The sequence below is a fragment of the Arvicola amphibius genome, chromosome 3, assembly GCF_903992535.2.
Source record: "Arvicola amphibius chromosome 3, mArvAmp1.2, whole genome shotgun sequence".
NCBI classification, from domain to species: domain Eukaryota; kingdom Metazoa; phylum Chordata; class Mammalia; order Rodentia; family Cricetidae; genus Arvicola; species Arvicola amphibius.
Genome location: NC_052049.1, coordinates 9741818 through 9763399, shown reverse-complemented (window position 1 = coordinate 9763399; position 21582 = coordinate 9741818). Strand labels below are relative to the sequence as shown.

General features: G+C 40.4%; 1 protein-coding gene across 1 annotated transcript in view; it reads left to right on the top strand.

Moving 5' to 3' along the window:
• Dnah5 (dynein axonemal heavy chain 5) overlaps window positions 1–21582 on the top strand; it is a 214837-nt gene that overhangs the window by 26034 nt on the left and 167221 nt on the right. The window contains 8 exon segments of the mRNA XM_038322871.1: window positions 87–194; window positions 3833–3918; window positions 4417–4738; window positions 5651–5857; window positions 10073–10244; window positions 14630–14775; window positions 19574–19736; window positions 20411–20644. Coding sequence (XP_038178799.1) covers window positions 87–194; window positions 3833–3918; window positions 4417–4738; window positions 5651–5857; window positions 10073–10244; window positions 14630–14775; window positions 19574–19736; window positions 20411–20644 — 1438 coding nt within the window.

Sequence of the window (21582 nt, the reverse complement as noted above, 5' to 3'; positions counted from 1 at the left end):
TTTTATAAAGTTCTGCATTTAAAGGCTACAAGTCATGAGGACTGAAAGGATAATGAAACTCTGCCTCATGTCTCCATCTATTTCAGGATATTGTTGCTGCCATAAAGAAGAAGGAATATAACTTCTTAGATCAGCGGAAAATGGATTTTGACCAGGATTATGAAGAGTTTTGCAAGCGGACTAATGACCTTCATGTAGGTTGCGTGGTAAAATCCCTGGCGTCAGCCACACGTTCTCGCTTTCTTTGTCCTTGGTGTGCTGCTCTGATCACCATTCCCCATTCCGCAGGCAGAGCTGCCTTCATCACAGGGGTGGCTGGCAGCAATCTCAGCCTGCATCTTCTAATTTCAGATGAATGTCTGAGAACTCCTTTCCCTGGATTAAAGGGTCATAAATCCAGCTCGGCTAATGATTCGTAATCATAGACTTCTGTGCGTCTTCCGTGGTAGTTTTTAGGAAGTTAACTTTCATCTTCTGTTGAAATGCTCTGTAGCTTCATTAAGTTGTGACATTGGTCTCCCTTTGTTACTATGGAGTATTGATGATTATGATCAGGAGTAGTAACCTAACAGGCTGCTGGCTGTGCCTGGCAGATTCTAAAGTCATGGCTGTAGCAGGCCTTAGAAATCGTGGTGCCAGGTCCCTCTTGCTCTCAGTTGCTTTCTTTCCCATCATCTTTACTCATTACAGACCAGCCACCCTGATGTTCAGCCCTGGGCAGCACAGCCTCCCTCAGCACCCGAGAACACAGAGCAGAAGCAGTCCAGTTTCAGTTTTCCTGGGGAAAGGATTTGGGTGATAACATTAGGGATAGGAGTGCACAGCTTGGAGCTGTGGGGTCACGTGACAAAGGATAGGTGGGATACCCTGGGGACAATCAAGGAGGATCTTTGTTTTTAAGAAATGGGAATCAAGGAGGCTAAGGTGGGAGACAACTTGGTAGCTGTCTGACATATTAATATGCAGAACTCATTCATCCATAGGAGATGCAGGTGTCCATCTTTCCTTATAGGAATGCATTCAGGCTTGAGAGATAGCACAGTCCATGAAGTGCTTTCCTTGCAAACATGAGTACCTCAGTTTGAACCTCAGAACCCATGTTAAAAATAAATCTAGGTATAATGGCATAGGCTTGTAAGCCTAGTGGTGGGTAATGGAGACAGGAGGATCTCTGGGACTTGCTGGCCAGGAGTCCTTGCTTACTTGGTGAATTTTAAGCCAATAAGAGATTTTTTTTGTCCCTGAAAAGGGTAGATAGTTACTGAAGAATGACACTAAAGGGCATGCTCCGATGTTCGAATAGAAAAGCACATCTGTGCATGCATTGCACACACAGCACACCTGTATACATACATGCATGTGCACACACATGGCTCTACACACACACACACACACACACACACACTTTCTCCTGAGGTAAAAGTGAAATGGCCGTTCAGCTACCCCTTCCCAGTTAGGGTCCGAACTTAATTCGTACACATGGAGAGGAAATGTTGTGAGGAGTTCAAGTGGAGTTTTGGGTGAGGTGAGTTCAAGGAAGAGGGAGCTATCAGAAAGTTCTGGATGCTGTATTTTATGTTTGTAGATTAACTTAGCAATCATCACAGTCCTAGCAAGTCACTGCTCTTGTTGCTCTCATCCTTCAGAGGGAGAGCAGAATGGCTGGCTGTAAGTGGTTGTAAGGTTGAAGCCGAACCCTGACAATTTGGCTCTAGAGTTCAATATCTGAATTCTCAAGTCATATGGTGTGTTTCCTTTGGTGGGAAGGCACAGGTCTCATTAGAACTTAAACAATGACCTATTTGGGGGTGAATTCAGATATAAGGACAGCGGATCCCGCTTCTTCTTATTGGAAACTGATAGACTGTAGTTGACGGTTGTCATGCCTTCCATGGCCCACGTCCTTCAGTCAAGTTCCCATCTGTGTGCCTCTCAAGAGAGTCTCTTCATTTGTCTGCAGTAGATCCTCTGTAGCTGGTGAGAGACGGTGAGCATCTGGAGGCAGGGGTCATTTCTTGTCTCAATTACTTAATAAGAAGGTAGAGAGTTATTCTGAAGAAGCAGCCACTCCCCTTTTGCAGTGGTAGATTAGGCTTCTGTCCTGCAGATTGTGGAAGAAGAAATAAACACACCCCTGAAGTAGGTTTGACCTCACCACTCTCCGGCAGATCAGTGATACAATGGAAATGTGAACGTGCATTAAGTTAGTAAAGAGGGATGTTACAGCATCAAAGGGGAAGGGGGAGGGTGGCTGTGACACCAATAATGGTGATGGAGGAGGGGAAATAATTAGTTATAAATCAACAGTGTTCTGATACTGTGTTTGAAATGAGAATTCAAGGGCAAGAAGAGAGTTCTACAGAAACTTATGGGGGAGGGGACAGTTTATGGAACATGCATGAAACTTGATCATTCCTCAAAGGCCAGGGTGTGCACCTGGGAGGAAATCATACTGTCTGTATTTGTCTGGGGTTGAGAGCTCCTCAGAGAGGAGGCCATGACTCATGGCAGTGATTTCCCAGCAAGTGAGGTGGGAGTGAGCATGAGCAGAGGCAGGAGACTTCTCACAGTGCTGAGAATGTAACTGCAGATATTCTAGAGTCAGGTGTTAAAGCATTAGTTACATGCGCTAACTCTTGATCTCCCTTTGCAATTCTTCTATGTTAAAATGAATAAAGTTTTTTAGAAAAAGCATTTCATACGTAAGTACCATCTTTACATAATCTCATCCCTCTCCTTTCCTCTCAAATTGTTTTATATATATGTATATGCATGTGTGTATGTGTGTATGTATATCTGTATATACAACCTGTTGAATCCATTTACTGTTGCTCCTATATATATGTGTGTATAAATACATGTAAATACACACACACATTTAAAGTTCAGCATATATCCATGTCATCTTCTATGACATAATCATATAGACAAAAATGATCCAATTCTGAATTTGGATTACTGGGTAGTCCACATTTGACTTCTCCATTCTGTTCTCTTTCTCATTCCCTTAACCAATCCAATTTCATTCTGTCTTTGAAACTAATCCATTCTCTTAAATTCAACCCTCATCTCCTTGAAACCGGGGTAAAAATACCCACACTCCCCATACTCTGGGTGGAGTGGGTGGAGCAGACAAGGATTAGGGGGTTTATAGGGAAAGAATGTGGGTTTCAGAGGTCCAGGGATGGTTGGGATCATAACTCTGTTGGTGAGGAGGTGGAAGCCTTTGATCCTGTCTCGACTTGGGTCCATGCTGGCACTAACAACAGCAAGAGAAGCCGCGTATTGAAGCAGCACAGGTAGGTGGTTTCATAGAAGCAGCGATTCCACCAAGCAAGGGAAAAAGCTTTTAACAATAAAAAGTGATACAATAGTTTCTCTGTGTTTTATTTAACTAAACTTACATTTAAATAAGAATCTTAACTGACTCTTGGATGAGTAACAAATATATTATGCTTATTTTTCCTGCAATCCTTTTAGGTGCAAAATTGCTCAATAGCAAAAACTGTCTGCGGTTCTTTGGACAGTGAGGTCTCCATTTCTGGCTTCTGGACATTTCGTTTCCCTTTGAGCTTACTAAATTTTCTGTTACATTTCCCACCCATTAGAAACAGTGTAAGGAATGCGGGTCTCTTTTCTTCTGTTTCTAAATAGAAAATCCTCACTATTTCTCGATACAGGGATGCACATTGTTAATCTCAGTCCCTGGGAGACGCAGGCAGGAGGGCTGTGGATTTCAGTTCAGCCTGGTCTCATAGAATGGCCTCGTCTCGAAAGAATAAAATTTCAGCGCTAATTTGTTGTTCATGACAGAGTTTTGTTCTGTTTTTAGAATGAGCTGCAGAAGTTCATGGACGGCACATTTGAAAAGACTCAGAGCACAAGGCGAGCTCTAAGCACGCTGAAGAAATTTGAAAGGTGAAGATTCGAAATAGCTTCCCAAGTTCCATCTTCTAAACTTGGGATAATGTGGGCACAGTTTAGCTTCTTTTTATAGCTTATCTTTTATTGTAATTATAACTCTTATTATAACTTCGCATTCTAATGGGAAGAAAAGCCTCTCAACAGTCTGAGTCACAAGGTTACAGGTTTTAAGTTTTTCAGAGGCTTAACAGGATTAATTCCTGGAAGGATTAAGGATTTGCTTCGTTTCTGTCAATAGAGAATACTCTTAGCTTTGAAGTAGCCTGTAGCTGCCTGTAGTAATACCGCCTAATGTCTGAATAATTCGAGATAATTCTTCCCAGGTTAGCAATTTTGCCTTGTAAGGATTGGTACTATTTTGGTTCTTTAAATACATTGCACAACTACTTCATAGCTTTCAGTTGGCATGTCTTAAAATGGATGTTAATAAATAAGACTAGTACATACATTTTTTCATTAATTCAAAACTTGTACTTTTTTTTTCCCAATCAGATTGAATATACCTAACCTTGGTATTGAGGAAAAATACCAAGTAATTTTTCAGAATTTTGGAACTGAGATCGACTTGATTTCTAAGCTGTATACGAAACAGAAATATGATCCTCCTTTGGCTCGGAACCAGCCTCCCATCGCTGGGAAGATCTTGTGGGCCCGGCAGCTGTTCCATAGGCTGGAGCAGCCAATGCAACTCTTCCAGCAGCAACCCTTTGTGCTGAGGACTGAGGAGGCCAAGCCAGTGATACGCAATTACAACAGGATAGGCAAGGTCCTCTTGGAGTTTGAGGTCCTCTACCACAGGGCGTGGCTTCAGCAGGTGAATTGCTTGACGGGTGCTCCTTAAGTGGTCTCTAGTGTCCAGCTATAGGGAACCCTCTCCTAACATTTGACAGGGACATTTTATAAACCAGTTTGGTTGAATTTAAGAAATTGAAGTGTATAACATAACCATGGAAGAAAAAAATTATTACTATTGAAAAAACCTGGTAAATTAGGTAATAGTGGCTCATGATTTAACTTATAATATCATAAATAAGAACACAAAGCATTTTACTACTCTGTCAGCAGGGTTTTTTCTTTATGCTTTTAAAAATTTAGTAAGATACTGGTTGGAGGTGTGGCTTAGCGGTAGAGCATTTGCTTAGCATGTCAGCAACACACAAATACACACACAAAAAGAGAGAGAGAAAGGGGGGGGGAGAATAAGATCCTGAATGTATTAGCAAATAAAGTAAGTCTGTCAAAACAAGTCTTAGGTTTTAGTTGGTTGTATTAGCATTCAGTCAAGCTATATCCAACCAACACTCGTGTTTCATTGTAGATCAGTACGAAGCAATAGCTGTCTAGCTGTATCCACTTAGTTTCTAGATAAATAAAAACTGAGTTTAGTTGGGTTTGTGTAACCTTTATTAGTACCTATAACTGATTAGGCATAAAGACACCAGGGAACTAAATGTGTCTTTCAAAATCTCCTAGGTTACTGTCACGTGTAAAGTCTCAAGAGAGAAAGAAAAATGCGGCTGATTGTGCAATATCCCCACCAAGAACCTGAAAGCTGGTTTCTGAGAGGGAATTTAGGGGTAGAGTGAGTGACCCTATTGCTGGGATTCTGCAGGGTCAAGTCCAGGGGAGATACTGAATGAGTGTTCACCAAGTCTCAGGAATGGTTGGGCCAGATACTGTGTGCATATTGCCCTCTGACAGTAAAAATATTGACCTCCTCCCACAGATCGAAGAAATCCACGTGGGTCTTGAGGCTTCTTTACTGGTGAAGGCTCCAGGCACAGGGGAATTGTTTGTGAACTTTGATCCTCAGATATTAATCTTATTTAGAGAAACGGAATGCATGTCCCAGATGGGCCTGCCAGTCTCACCGTTTGCAGCTGCCCTCTTCCAGAAGCGGGATGTGTACAAAAAGAACTTCAGTGATGTGAAGGTATAGCACTTTTATTTCCACCTTCCTGGATGTTTCTAACATACATTAATTATTTTCTCTTTTTTTAAACACTTGTTTTGGTGTGCATGCATGCACCTATGTGTGCAATTGCACATGGAGACCCCAGGTTGATGCCCACAATCGTCTTTATCACCCTACCACCTTATTCACTGGTTCTGGGTCTATGAGTCAAACTCAGATCTCATCAATATGACTAGCATCACTGGTGAGCTTGCTCTGGGGATTCTGTCTCTATTGTCTGAGGCTGCCCTGTTTATGTGGGTTCTTAAGTTTTGAATTCTAGATTTTATGATCGAAACACTTACCTCTAAGTGTTTCAGGAAGTCACTGGAAGATTTTTGGGCTGGAAAGTAAGGCATAGTCTCATTTACAGACACATAATCCTTGCTGCTTGCTGGCTAGGCAGGAATTTTGCACTCTAATTGGGATAAGAGTGTTAGAACGAGAAGCCAGTAATTTGTTGCATTGATCCAGAATGGTGAAGGAGGTTAGTAACTTGAGCTAGAATGGCCACAGAGTTTGTCAAACAGTTAAAGGTTAAGAGGGAACTCAAGAATAATTGAAGTGAGGTCTATTCTGCATGGCCAGGTAGCTTATATTCTATACTTCTTGCCTGCCCCCACCCCCCAATGCAGGGGCCTTGACTGTAAGTCTCATTTATGGAGAAGATAAAGACTTGAAATGGTTTATTTTGTGGGGCCCAATAGAATCTGTAGTTCTTATCTTAAGTCTCACATGGCTTTTAGACATCCATGTGGCCATGGTACCAGTGCAGTTAGATATAGAAGTCAGGGCTCAATAGAGCATTCAAAGTTGGAGGCTTGCTTATTGGAGTTGGAAGACTGCAGTTGATATTAATGACATTGTCCTGGATGAGACCTTTTAGGGAGGACTGGAGACAGAAATGAGTAGAGGGCCGTTGACTTAGACATAAGGTTGATCCAGTATTAGTGGGTCCTAGTAGAAGATTACAACCCACAAAACAGACTTGGACTTTGAGGTGGGATGAAACCAAATAACAAGGAAGCCAAAAATAAAGAAAAAAATTCAAGGATCATGATCCACAAATTCACTTCTTGGAAAAGTAAAAGTTCAAAGACGGGGCCTTGGTTCTGGACCACATAGAAACTGTTACTAGAATGTCATAGTAAACCAGCCTTGCTGTTTTATCTGTAATTATGCTGTAATCCTAGCATGTGGGAAGCAGAGTACGAGGATCAGAAGTTCAAGGTCATCCTTAATTAGGAAGCAAGTTTGAGGTTAGCCTAATATACATGAGATCCTATCGCAAAAGAAATGTTAGTGATTAGCATCATATAATGACACTATGCCCATGCCCTTACATAGTGCCTTGTGGTGTAAGCATCTCTTCCTTCTCCCTTCCCTCTCTTGCTTTGCTCTGCTGCACATTGAATATAAAGCCTTATACTTGCTAACAAGTACTTTCCCACCAAGCTATATCCTTAGCGCTGTCTTCACTGTGTGGTTTAGGACAGCATCTCGGTTCTCAGGCTCACCCTTCACTCATTCCTGTAATCCAGGCTGGCCTTGAACTTCTTTCCAACCCTTTGGTTTCAGTCTCTCAAATAGCTGGGGTTACAAAACTGTGCCTCAGTACAATTCACGTGAAGCCCTTTCAGGGTCGTTATTTAAATGCCATCTTTCTTCCTACCTACAGATAGGTGGGACAGAGTACATTGTGACTCAGCCAAAGTAACTAAGTCAAGGTCTCATCGCTGAGTGCCAGAATCCAGAATTGTTCTCTTCTGTCTTATCACTACACTTTGCTATGTTAAAAAGTTACAATTTGCCATGGGCAAACATTTCTCTAATGTGGACCCCTAAAACATTAGTCAGTATGCCTATGTTCTCTTTAAATTCTTTTGTATTAGGATAAAAAGACACATGGTCAATTTACATATTTACAAAATAAAAGTTTTACTAAGAAACAATATTTATACCTCCAGACAATTACTACTACTTATTTTCCCCCACAGAGTCTTTCTTGGTTAAGTGTTGCAGGAAACACAAAACTTCAAAATATAGGTGCTTTTATAGTACTTTTTATGGTTCTGGGTTAAAGGTTTTGAACAGATGTTGAATGATATACTCAGCTGGGATTATGGACTTGGGCATCTAAGAAGGATTTCTGGTATGGAATCCCCCAGCTGGTATAGCACATTATACCACTATCTAGGAGCAAGTGCTACATTGGACAAGGATGCTACATAGCCCTTGTGCTAGTCATGGGCGTCTCATAGGGTTCTTCTGTTGAGCCCTGTTAGTACTCTGAATGCCTGTATAGATTCAGTGGAAAGTACCAAGACCCAACTCCATGAGAAGAAGAGTGGCAAATAATGTTTATAAACTACCATTGTTCCAACCAAAGATTTGAACAAGGAAGTTACCATCTGATTGGCATTTATTACATCTTGGAGGCGGAAAGAGAAGTCCCCATGTAACGTGGCTAGCTGGTCAAAGCAGATTTATTGGCTCACTGGGGGGCCCTCTAAAGCTCCTCCCCCCAGCTGAGTCACTGAGGTGGGCATCTAACAGTTTCCAGGTTTCTACAGATACCCCAAAATAGCTGGCAGTTTACTTTATTCATTTTTTTCTTGGAAGATATTTGAATCTATAAAGAGATGAGCTAGTGTGGGCTAATATGAGGAATATAGTTTCTGAAACCAATATGATCTAGATTCAAACCGTTATCTCTAGGTAAATGACTTTACTTTCTAAGCCTCAGTTTCTCATTTGTAGAAGGGATGAATAGTACTTCCTGGGTTTAAAGGATTAAAGGTGAGGAGCAGAAAGCCCGCTGGAGGCAGATTCTAAGAACTATTTTTCTGATAGAATAAGTAATGGGCATTGAGAAAAACAGCGGTAAGCGGTGGCTAAAGGCTTTCGGAAATGTGGAAGCAACTGCTAATAGAATCATTAAATTGTAGGCTTTTCTCAAGTGACTTTTATGGAAAATGAAAGGGCATTATGGAAAGTATAGAAAAGTATTATCGGAAGACTGGGCTCATTTGGGAGATGCTGGGCTTATCTGCCTTCTCAGACTCCACCAGGATGTCCCATACTCTTATGACAGGTTCTGTAAAGTCGTGAATGTTAATTGTGACACTGTTGTATAGAGAGCTTTGCAAGCATACCCACCCAGGCATCATCTCCATTCTAGCACACCAATAAAACATTTGCGACAGATACCAATCTAACATTATGATAATAGCAATAGTTCCTGTGCCAGCTCCGACTTAAGAGTATTTGTCTTTATGAAGCACATGGATGCTGCAAGGAAGAGCAGCAGTGTGAACTAGCAGGTGTATTTGAAAACAATAGTATATGGACAGAATAGGGACCTACTTTGACTTGCCATTGTAGGTGATCTCTAATGGAGAACTCAAACCCCTCACATTTCAGATCACAATTTCTTTTTCTGATAACAACTAGTTGGTTAGGAAAAAAAAAAAAAAAAAAAAAAAGGCCGATAGATCCTGCCTTGTGTTTTAGCTAAGGTTTCGAACAAATTGGAAAAACCAAGTAAAAATCTTGTCCTTGTATTATTTATGCAGTTACTCTTGGCTTATGGTGTGGTGGTGAGGTTGGGAGTACATAAGTAAATAATGCGTTTATTCCACCTAAGTTAATGAGCACTGTGGTTTTTAGCCTACTCTGTCTTCAGTGTGCTCATCTCACTTAGCCAAGAGGTAATGTTTAAAGTCATTTGAAAGCAGCCCTGATTCTTTACTCTCCCTCTGCCCCTTGGGTCTTGCATCAAGAGGTAGCTGATAGTTCTATCTAGCAAAGCTCTCATGATTCACCCAACTGTGATGGTGAGTGAGGTCTAGAAGAGATTCCCAAAGCAGCCGCAGCATTTTGTCCCCATCAAAAATGGAATGAGTGAGTCTAGGGAGGCACAGGCCACCATCTTTTCTTTGTTTTGGGCTGGGTAGAGGCTAAGAAATGGCCCTCAATTCCTTTTTCATTCTCAATTGTAACTTTGTGGGTTAGGATTTGGTGGTTGTAGAGAGGGTGCTTGTGAGTCATCTGTCTTGTTTGTGACATTCTTCCTGTCAGGACATTAGATCCCAATAGTTTGATTAAACATAAAAGTTATCTTTTTAGATAAAAATACTAATACATATTAAAAGTGACATATAAACTGGTTATTTAACCCCATACTGTTTGCAGATGATGCTGTCTGAATACCAACGAGTGAAGTCGAAAATGCCTCCTGCCATTGAGCAATTGATGGTCCCGCACTTGGCAAGAGTTGATGAAGCCCTCCAGCCCGGCCTGGCTGCCCTGACTTGGACATCCCTGAATATTGAGACATATTTAGAAAATGCATTTGCAAAGATCAGTGAGTCTGTCTACCTGAGTTTTGTTTCTCAGTTTTAGGAGCTGAGTTCTTATTGCCTACTGGAAAATTTGTTATTAATATGCTTTTATAAATAATGATTTGAGAAATAAGGCTCAAAACTTTCACAGTGAACAGTAACAAAATATAATGAGTTCAGTAATTTCTTACAAGTCATAAATATTCATTATTTAATTTTATTCCCAGAGGTTATCCATGTAATTTTGTTGATTCTTATTGCTGTATATTAGTACCTAAAAGATCTTTAGGGCCATTTAGCTTCTATACTAATTGATAAGTTCATTAAAATTGTATTTTTTAGTGATTCCCTCTCCCTCCACCTCTCTCTCCTCCTCTTCTTCTTCCTTCTTATCCTTATCTTTAAGATCAAACACAAACAAAGCTCCATTTAGTAGACAAGTACTCTACCACCAACACCTGTAGACCTTTCAGTAGTTTGGGGGATGGATCTGGATGGTGTAGTGTGATGAAGGAAAGGGAATTTTGAATGAGAATAGTTTGGGCAAGTGCTCGTTTTCCTTAACTAAGGATGCAGATCTTAAAATGTATGTGAGATGGTCAATTCAATTTAATCCAGTTTCCCAGAATAAGCACAGGTATTTTTCAAAAAAATTTGACCTCAAGTCCATTTGGGATGTTAAGGAATTGCAGATGTTTGTTTTATATAGGACTTTTGACAGTCTCTCACTGTCCAAAAGTGGGCTCATTCATGAGGCATTTCCCAGAGTTCATAGCTGCCTTCTAAAATGTATTAGTTCCAATTTCCTGTGTAAACAGTGACATACAGCTCAGAACACAATGTCAGAGGTTTTGTTTATTTTTTTTATACTTAGACATTTCTATTCTTTATTCCAACCTGCTGTTGTATGTCAGTGTTTTTCATGACCCAACTTTGCCTATGTTTTATGGTCTGGGATAAAGTCTGAGGATCCTAGCCTTACTCCATTATTTCGAGTCCACCTGCTCCCAGCTTCTCTGTTGTCTTGATAGCTGGGACCAGAGACTCTGTATTGCACATATCTCCTAACTGAGTAGCCCAACTTCATCTTTCTTCCAAACTGACTGCAAAGGGCTTAAAACCCAGGCATTTTCTTCTACTTATTTTAGTCAGTTAGGTTAGTTAGTCAGTCTACTTATTTTAGTCAGTTGGCTGTGCTTCAAAACTTATGGATTCAAAATTGTGTAATTTCTGTTTATTTCTCTGACGTCTTTCTAATCCAGTTGGCCATGTTACTTCCTTTCTGGCCACATTTTCTTTTGATCTCTTCTAGGTAACTCTTGGGATGGTACTCTCTGTCTCTCTTTGTGTCTCTGTCTCTCTTGGTCTCACCCAAAGTAGGACCTAGTTTATTGATAACTTTAATTACTAGCAGCTTGTCTTTTCAGTAGGTTTCTTACTGCACCTTCCAAACAAGTATATACTATTTAATATATACTAACTTAGCAGATACATTCTACTCAAGAATATTTGAGAGGTACTGGATTGGGGCAGAAAGTGAAGTAAGGAATTATGGTTGGTATGTTAACTAGCTTTTTTTCCCCCCAACTTGACAAAAAAGGAATCTTAATTTAGAAAGTTTCTTCACCAGATTAGTTTGTGAGTAAGCTAGACTGGTGATTGCTATGGGAGGCCCATCTCATTTGTGGGTGCTGCCACCCCTGGCCAGGTGGTCCTGAATTGTGTAAAAAGGACTGACTGAGAAATTCATGAGGAACAAGCCAGTAAGCAGTACTTATCCATGGATTCTGCTTTAGTTTTTGCTTCCAGTTTCCTATCCTGGATTCCCTGGATAATGAACTCAAAACTCTAAGATAAAATACCCACCCCTTTCAAGTTGCTTTTGATCTTGGTGTTTTATTACAGCAATAGAAAACTTATCTAAGACAGTTGCATCCTTTTGTTTTAATTCTGCTCACTTAGTGGGAACTAGATTCAAAGATAAAGTGTAACATCAGAGTGTTTGCATATTAATGAAGTGCATTTTAGGCTCACTACCGTTTCTGGGTGGGATACTGAAAGGTGCACAATTAGGCGACCATAGCATTAGGAGGATGGAGAATGGTGTGAAATGGTTTTCAAAAGCATCCTCAATTTAAAGGTTGGAAAACAACAACCCAGAGATGCCAAATGGCAGTTAGTGTTGAGCAGATCGAAGCAATAAAGATGGGTTTCTTTGCCTTTAGGCCAATATTCTTTCCAAAATAGTTCTCCTTAGGAAATATAACAAGAGTAAATGAATTAAAATCTCTAAGGAGGCATTTATAAGGCATCTAAAAACTTCATACTGAGTATTATCACAACCAAATTAGAGCAGGCTGCTAAGGTAGTCTTTAGCAGTATTCTCCCTGGAGAGGTACTAGGATTAGAGTATTAGCAATTTGGACAATTTATTAGATGCTAGCTGAAGACAAGGAGATAGCTTCTAAAGAAATCTTAATTCTCCTTTTCTATTGTGGTTTGCTTTTGCAGCTTAAATGAAGATGATAATGAAGAATAAAATTAATTGCCATTGCAGATGGAGGCTTTGTGGTTGGGTACCTCACGGTCAAGTGCTCTCTGTACTTTGACCATGTGTGGTTTTTCTGTGATGGTCTCAATATGTTGCATAGAGAAGCTTCTTTGATGAGGGTAGAAAAAGCTGTGTTAAGTCTCAAGAACAATTGAATTCTATATAGAGATAAATGAACATGCCTTTAGAATTGCAGGTGTTTAATTGGGCCACACATTTGGAAAAAAAAGTTTCACTATTTGTTAAAGTCGTCAGCAGAACTTCGATGGCCATCATTTGTGTATCCTATGCATAAATGCTGTTTCATTTTCTTTAATTGCTTCGATAACAACTTGCCACAAGTTTCATTGCTTCATAATGCAATTACAGAGGTCAGAAATGCAAGAAGTCTCATGTAGCGAAAATCGAAGCATCTTGAGAGAGAGAAAGAGAGAGAGAGAGAGAGAGAGAGAGAGAGAGAGAGAGAGAGAGAGGAGAGAGAGAGAGAGAGCACTCTTCCCAGAAACTCTGCAGAGCACCCTTCCCTTAGCACCTTCCAGGTCTTACAGGGTGCCTACATCTGTTGGATCATGGCCATGCCATATTCAGAGCTAGCTGTGTCTCATGGCCATCCCTTTTTCTTCAACCCCTTTCCTTCCATGGTCACACTCTTCTCTATCCCTCTTTTGTCTTCCTAATGTCCTCTTATAAGGTCCTTAAGATACTCCATAACAGTCTCCACATCTCAAGATCCGTAATGCATCTTCAAAAAAAAAAATCACATAAGGTAATAGGGATTCCCCCAGGAGATCACTTTTTCAACTTGACACCAATGCCTTTGAAGATGTGAAGACTCATAGAGAAGCAAGAGATTTCTGTGGAGTACACACACTTAAGGAGAAGTGTGGTTTTTTCCTACATTGACTACTGTTGTGAAGAAGAATCCTTTGGTATACTGAGCCTGTATTGTTAGCTTGAAATTTGCTGAAACCTAGGTATTTATCCTTTAGGTAGTGAAGGTATTGATGTAAGGAAATGCCAAAAAGTAGCAGACTTTCATCTCCATCACAGTTGTTGAAGACACCCTTTGGGATGGGCACTGAGATGTAAAGATGGAAAAACAGAGCAGACACAAGAGTAGCCAGTACAGAGAATGTATGGATGTATACTTAGATGACAGGCAGGACAGGACCAGGGGATCCCCTCCACCCCCACAGTCACAGGTGGCCTCCTGGGAAGATGAGTCAGAGCCAGGCCTGTAGGAAAACTGAGAACTGTTAAAGGAGGAAGAGTGTGCAGCAGCTATGTGTGGAGCAGCCAAAAATACCAAGGGCACTGTGATGATTTTAGCAAGAATGAACCCAAATGGGCTTGTGTATTTGAATGCTTAGTCCCTAGTTAGTGGAACTGTTTAGGAAAGATTAGAAGGTGTGGCCTTCTTGGAGGAAGTATGTCACTTCATTGGAGTGGGCTTTGAGGTTTCAAACTCTATGCTATCCCCATCTCTGTTCTCTCTCTCTCTCTCTCTCTCTCTCTCTCTCTCTCTCTCTCTCTCTCTCTCTCTCTCTCTCCACCCCCCCTCTCTCCCCTATCTCTGCCTCATGGTTGTTGTAAGCTCTCTAGCACCATGCCTACTGGCCTGTTGCCATGCTCCCCACCACGATGGTCACCAACTCACTTGCTGTAAGAAAGCTCCCATCAAACACTTTTCTATAAGTTGCATGGTCACGGCATCTTTTCACACAATAAGAAAGTAACTAAAACAGATATGTATAACCCAGGTAACCGTAATCCGGATGCTCCTGCTGTCATGGAGTCACATGGACGTGTTCAAGGAAATGGTTTACCTCATCTGTTGTTCATTTGTTTTTCCCAAAGAGGACCTGGAGCTTCTGCTTGACCGGGTCAATGACTTGATTGAGTTCCGCATCAGCGCCATTTTGGAAGAAATGAGCAGCTTGCCACTTTGTCAGCTCCCTCAAGAGGACCCCCTCACTTGTGAAGAATTCCTCCAAGTGACAAAGGTTATCAGAAAACTCATTTTTTGGACAAAACTTTTTTTAAATAAAAGACATATTTGAATCATAAATTAGGATTTAAAAAATTCTATTTTGCTCTGTGATAGATGTTATTCAAATGTCAGACCTTCTGACAACTTGAAGATAAAGAAAATGTTATCTAAGCTGCTACTAATAAGTTAATTCCTTTCAGATCAGCTGAAGGGGCATTGCTGTGACACACATTTCAGAATTCTTTATGTTCTATGAAGGGCAAAGGTATTTTTTTTTTTTTAAAGAAGAGCTTCAGTAAGGGTTAATTATGCAGTACTTGGGCAGATTCTGGGCAAGGTTTTTTCTTCAAGTACTTTCAAAGAGCTGTTTCCAAACTACCAATGTTTGTAGCATAGAGTTCTGAACTTGTTCCTAGGAAAGCTGGGGAAGGCAAGAGGCTTATGTTTAGACCACACAAGGTAAAGACTGTATTTATCGGTTCACCATACTTCAATATATGAAAATAAAACCCTCAGAAGGTCTTCATAATTTCTCTAAAATCTTATGCCCTCTTTTGGCCTGAACTCTGAACTCTGGAAGAGCAGCAAGCATTCCTGACCACTGAGCCACCTCTTCCATCCCAAGGCTTTTATTGGCTTTTGTCACCACGGCACACTCTGCTTTTCATAAAAAGGCTCAGACTCTTAAAAGGAATCAAGGATTCAGTGTAAACCACGTTGTTTACAGAAGTATTCCAGACCCAGAGACCATATTTCTCAGGATACAGTAGCGAGACCCCACCTGAATCTGATCTCCTTGGTGTGAGGAGGGTTTCAAACTCAAAGGCACCCTTGGAAAGGATAGGAACGAAGCATTTGGTGCTAACACCTTTTTGCATATATGTTGAACTTCAATTTATATTGACTTGTCATTAGCTGTTAGTGCTTAATGACTGCAATTTAGAATTCTGTTTGCTCTTCTCACATGATTTTTATATATTTTTCTTGTTAATTTTTAAGTTTCCTCTCCATCATAAGAGAAATCACTTAGCTCTGTTGTTTACAAAACGTAGTTTAAAATTTTCAAATCAGGGTGGCTGGAGAGATAGATGGTTCAGCAGTTAAGAGTACTGGCTGAGCCGGGCGGTGGTGGCGCACGCCTTTAATCCCAGCACTCGGGAGGCAGAGGCAGGCGGATCTCTGTGAGTTCGAGGCCAGCCTGGTCTACAAGAGCTAGTTCCAGGACAGGCTCTAAAAAAGCTGCAGAGAAACCCTGTCTCGAAAAAGAAAAAAAAAAAAAAAAAAAAAAAAAAAAAAAAAAAAAAAAAAAAAAAAAAAGAGCACTGGCTGTTCTTGCAGAGGACCCAGGTTCAATTCCTAGCACCCACATGGTGGCTCACAACTGTCTGTAAACTTCCACAAGCAAAACACCAATGCACATTAAAGATAAATAGGTAATTAAAAAATTCCAAATCAGGTAGGTTTTAGATTTCAACAGTGGAGAAATTAGCATTTAGAGCCATCACATCACCACTGTGGTGGATTTCACGTGTTTCATGGCTCTCACTGTACTCATAGCAGATTTGTTAGTGATTATGCTTTTTGCCTCTCAGCTAATATTTCTTTGTACATTTTCCCTCGTTATTATATGACTTTCACAAACACCACATAACTGACACCTTCATAACATTTTATTAAGATGATATTTAGATTGTTTCTTACTAATAGACATTAAATGGCTCCCAAACTTTGTCAGTTTTGCCAAGAGCTGTAATAAATATATATGCATAATTATTTTTGATTTTCAGGCACATTGCCCCCAAATAAGATTTTTGTGAAAACTGTATGTTTTATTTTACAGCTCTTTATAGTCATAGACAAATTGTTTTCCAAAGGACAGTTCAAATGTACAAAGCCATAATGCAATAATACCAATGTTCCTACCTTTTGACAAACACTGTTCTATTATAACCTATTAATTTTAGTCTGAGCGGCAAAAATTAAACATTCTAAATTAAATAAAATTGTTTTTACTGCCCATAGAAGTACTTTCCATTGACTGTTTTATTTTCTACAGCCTGCTTATTTGTTTTACAATTTTTAATTTTTTCATTTATATCTATTTTGTTTTTATTTTTATTTCTTTTGTTTTTGAGATTATAATATAATTGCACCATTTTCTCATTCTTTTCCTGTTTCCAAATACTCCCAGACATTCCTCCTTGGTCTTTTTCAAATTCATGGCTTCTTTCTCATTAATTGTTGTTTTATATATATATATATATATATATATATATTACACACACATATATATTTATAATACACACACACACACACACACATATATATATATATTCCTAAATATGTAAGCATAGCCTGCTCAGTCTATATAATGTTACTTATATGTATGTTTTTGGGGCTGACTGTTAGATTTTGGATAACCAATTTGTGTGCTCTTCCCTGGGGAAGACTATTTCCCCTGTTCTCTTCATTCCTTAGCTGCCTGTGGTGTTCCATGTAGGATTGGGGGTCCCTTGGGCTTTTCCCTTTCCACATTAGCTTCTTAGAAAAGAGGGAGGTGGTGGGGACTCAAGAACAGACCTTTGGACAGTTTTCACGCCTTCCGTCACCATGGAGATGAGTCATTGAAATGAAGTGTCAGGTGCTGGAGGCAGCCTCTTTGATAGTTCTTGTTTGACAATGTTTGAGGGGCGTTTTGATGAATTAATTGTTACTTTGTTCTCATTCTGTTTATAATCTGCTTTATTAATTCTCATGTTGCTTGCACTTTTATAATTATGGCTTCTCTTAGAAAGAGTTGAGGGATTTGAACAATCTTTTTGGAAAGATATTAATTGTTGAGAGTTGCTTCGCTAAACACCCAGTAGAAAGAAATTCTGGGTTTCCAATGCATGCTCCTGCTTCTGAGTGCACTGAAGCAACCGCTAAGAGGTCAACGGAGGACTTGTTTCCCGGGAGACCTGGACTTGAGAATGGGAGATGATATCATGGTCCATTCTGAGCCTCTCCAGCACAGAGTCAGAGGATTCAAGAAGTTGTTTAAGAAAAATACTAAGGATCTCTTAGAGAACAAGGAGCTAGCTGATTTAGTATGAGGCAAACAAGCTTGGCAGTAGGTCCCCTGGTTGGATGTCATTTGCGCGTCAATAATAGGAAGTACTTACCAAGGACTTCTTTTATTCTGGTCACTGCTCCTGGCACTTACATATATCACATGAAATACATGCAGCTTCCCAAAATAATTTTAATTTATTCTTAAAAAATTTCATACGTGCACATAATACATTTTAATCATATAGATACCAACTTCATCCCTCCAACTATGCTGGTCCCTCATCTAACTTCAAGTGCTTTTTAAAAAATAGCACACTGAGTCCAGTTAACGTCACCTATATACACAACCCCGTGGTATAATCACTGGGACACAGGCCCACCTGCCAGTGGTCACCCCTCAAGGAAAACGGACTGTCTCTCTCCCTCAGCAGCTATTCACTCTCGTTATCTAGGGCTGGGGCCTCAGGAGGGTCTCCCACTCCATGCTGGAAGTTTTAACTGGCTTGATCTTGTGTAGGTATCTACAGTCGCTGTGAGTTATATAAGTAATAACCATGTCATGTCCAGAGACAAGCATTTTACAGCACTCGTCCCTATCTTCCAGCATTAAAAACTAGGCAAAATAAAACTGGGTAGAGATTCGTAGTTAGGTGAAGTTTGTTGAATGAAGTTGTTACTTGATATTTTGCTTGGTAACAGCCAAGTTTAAAAGTTTGTTCCAGGATATCTTAGAATATTCACATCAAAATGTCATGTTCCTTGCTGAAGAAGGGTGTGTAGAAGTCAAGGTTGCTAAAAGAGGAGGTATCGGAACCATGAAATGTTTGATGTGCACGGTCCATGAACATGTTAGAGTCTTAATAAATAAACCAAAGGACTTGAAAAGGCTTGGCAACTGTGATCAACTGACAAAGTCTATTATTCATCGAGCTTTCCTCCAAGGAGTAAAAGAACGGCTTCTCTGTGTGCGTACCTACCTTTACATGTCTGCACAAAATCTACTGCAGTGTTTCATATTGTGTGGGATTTTTTGTCTTCTTTTATTTCTGAGAAAGGTCTACCCTAGCTGAAGGGGGTGTAGATCTGAAATTAAGTCCATGACAGTGGTTTGCTAGAAATGATGAGAAGGAAAGACGACTGGCAAGCCCAGATTCACGTCCTATGAAGGAAATGACGGGACTGGAGGCTGCTGATGGCTTTGGGAGCTGTTTGCTCCATGCCGGGAAGTTAATGCAGTTTCGGTTCCAAAACCAACCTGGCTCCAGTTGGTTCTCTTGTCCTTGGTGCTTTCTTCTCAGGATGCCCGGCTGGGACTAGTGCGGGGTCTGTTGCTGTCTTAGTTACTTTTCCTGTTGTATGGGCAAAATAACACACCGAAAGCTCCTTAAGGGAGAAAGGGCTTATGTAGCTTACAGTTCGAGGTCTGAGAAGCAGGGCTGGAGGCAGCTGCTCCTGTAGCCTACACAGATCAGAAGCGAAGAGGAATGGATGCTTGCGTTCACCTCCCGTTCTTCACTTTTATAGAGCGCAGGGTCCAAGCCCCAGGAATAGAACCACACGCTCCAGACAGGATTGCCTACTTCAGCTGATTCTACAACTCATGTTGACGATTGAGATTAACCACCACCGTGTCCGACCATCACGGAGGCTAGAGTGTCAGTTGGAGGCTAACCTGCACCTTTGCTGATCCTCCCCACGAACTCTCAAGTGCTAGATAAAGACTGGTGACCGCCATCTTTCGTTCTTGTTGTTGTTAGGACCTCTGTGTGAATGGCGCGCAGACACTCCATTTTAAAAGCTCCCTGGTGGAGGAAGCAGTCAATGAGTTAATAAACATGTTACTGGACGTGGATGTCCCACCTGAAGAAGCAAGTGAAAAAGTCTGTCATGAGAATGTTGGCTCTAATGGTGACTCTTCAGGTGAGAGGGGAGGTAATGTAAGGGTCTGTTCTTTTTTTTTGTGTGTGTGTGTGTGTGTGTGTGGATATTCATGGGAGACTTAAATTTTCTACACAGCAATCAATTTCGAAGTTCTAGAAACATCACTTTTATACTGATATTTATAAATCTGAAATTACGATTTTGCCCAAATGACAATGACTTAGTTGCTTCTTCTGATTGTTTTGTGTTAAACTGGAAATGTGATTTGTGTGAAGGAGGACCCTGGCATTTGACTCTTTTGCAATTCATGTAAGGTTTGGTATTAAATTTCCCTTGGGCATAGGGTAGGGGAGAAATGAGTTAGAATCCCTCCTCAAGCCTATACAAACTAAAGCAAACCGTTTGCTACAGAAAGGAGGGGGAGGATACAATTTTCCAAGTTTTTCTTAGGGCTATTGTTGGGAGAGAACACACCAGAACACGTGTTTGAGGCCCAGTATAACTTTTAACCTGTAGTCCTTGATCTGCTATTGGCTATTTTCCCGTATTGAGATGATTTCTCCTGGGCCACCTTATTCCTTGATTTCTTCCTCCTATTTTTCAGCGGCCTTATTTTCTCAGATGCAGGGCATTTAACTGATATTGAGCTTGCATGTAATTTATCTTAATTGTGTCCCTGTAATTTAATAGATTTCTCTCTTTCTCTCTCTCAGGAAAAAGAGAAAGGTATCCTGAGGTTTTGGCATCTTCCTTTAATGCTGGGGCTTGTCCTCTGCCTTTGCCAGCAATCACAAGAAAGAAAAAAGAAAGTGAGACATTAGAGGAAGCCCGTGAGCTGCTCTCCCATTTTAACCATCAAAACATTGATGCTCTTTTGAAAGTGACAAGGAATACTCTCGAGGCTATTCGCCGGCGCATTCATTTCTCACACATGATTAACTTCCGGGGTATGATCTTGTACAGTTTTTCTATTGGTTGACCAGGTAGAAGGCTTATGTATGTGTGTGTGTGTGTGTGTGTGTGTGTGTGTACATTTCTGTTAAATTTCAATAATCTGAAAAACTGCAACATTCATTGTGCACCTCCTGATAAGTTTAAGCAACATGAATTTTACTCATCCCCACAAATTCTGTGCTGTGGATCTTCTTATCATTTATGTTAAAACTGAGAAACCCAGGGCCTAGAAATATTATTTTGCCAAGGTTACTGAGATCTTGATGACATAAAAAAATCAACATAATTTAAAATGTTGATGAAAACGTGAAGAAAAATTATTTGATCCAAGAAAGAAAAGCATCTTTAATGAAGACATATAGGGGAATTGTTACAGTAGTAATGTTTTTGTTATTAACCAATATTACGTTTTCACATCTATCTATCTATCTATCATCTATCTATCTATCTATCTATCTATCTATCTATCTATCTATCTATCTATCTATCTATTCTTTGTGTCTTTCACATCATGCCTCCTGTTCCCAACTGTCTCTTCCCCCCATAAAACAAGATAAAATTTATGAGAAAAAAAGGAAAAAATTAGAAAGAAGGATAAAAATCTCATCAAGGAAGCTTCAGTGTGACACAGTGAGTCATGTGATAAACCCCTTTATTCATACATTTTTACATGCAGGCATTTATTACAAAGAATCATTGATCTGCTTTGAGGCCACTGGTCTCTGCTGTATCATTGATGCTGGGACCTTACTGGGACCCTTCCTGGATATCCTGTGGCTGTCCTGTGTTGTGGAAATCCTGCAGCTCTGGGCCCACAGGACCGACACAGCCCCTCAGTGTTCTGGCAGATTACAGATGGGAGGATGTTAGGACATGTAACCCTGGTTTTGGGCCTGGGTAGTTGTAGGGTTGATCAGCCCACCACTGTTCC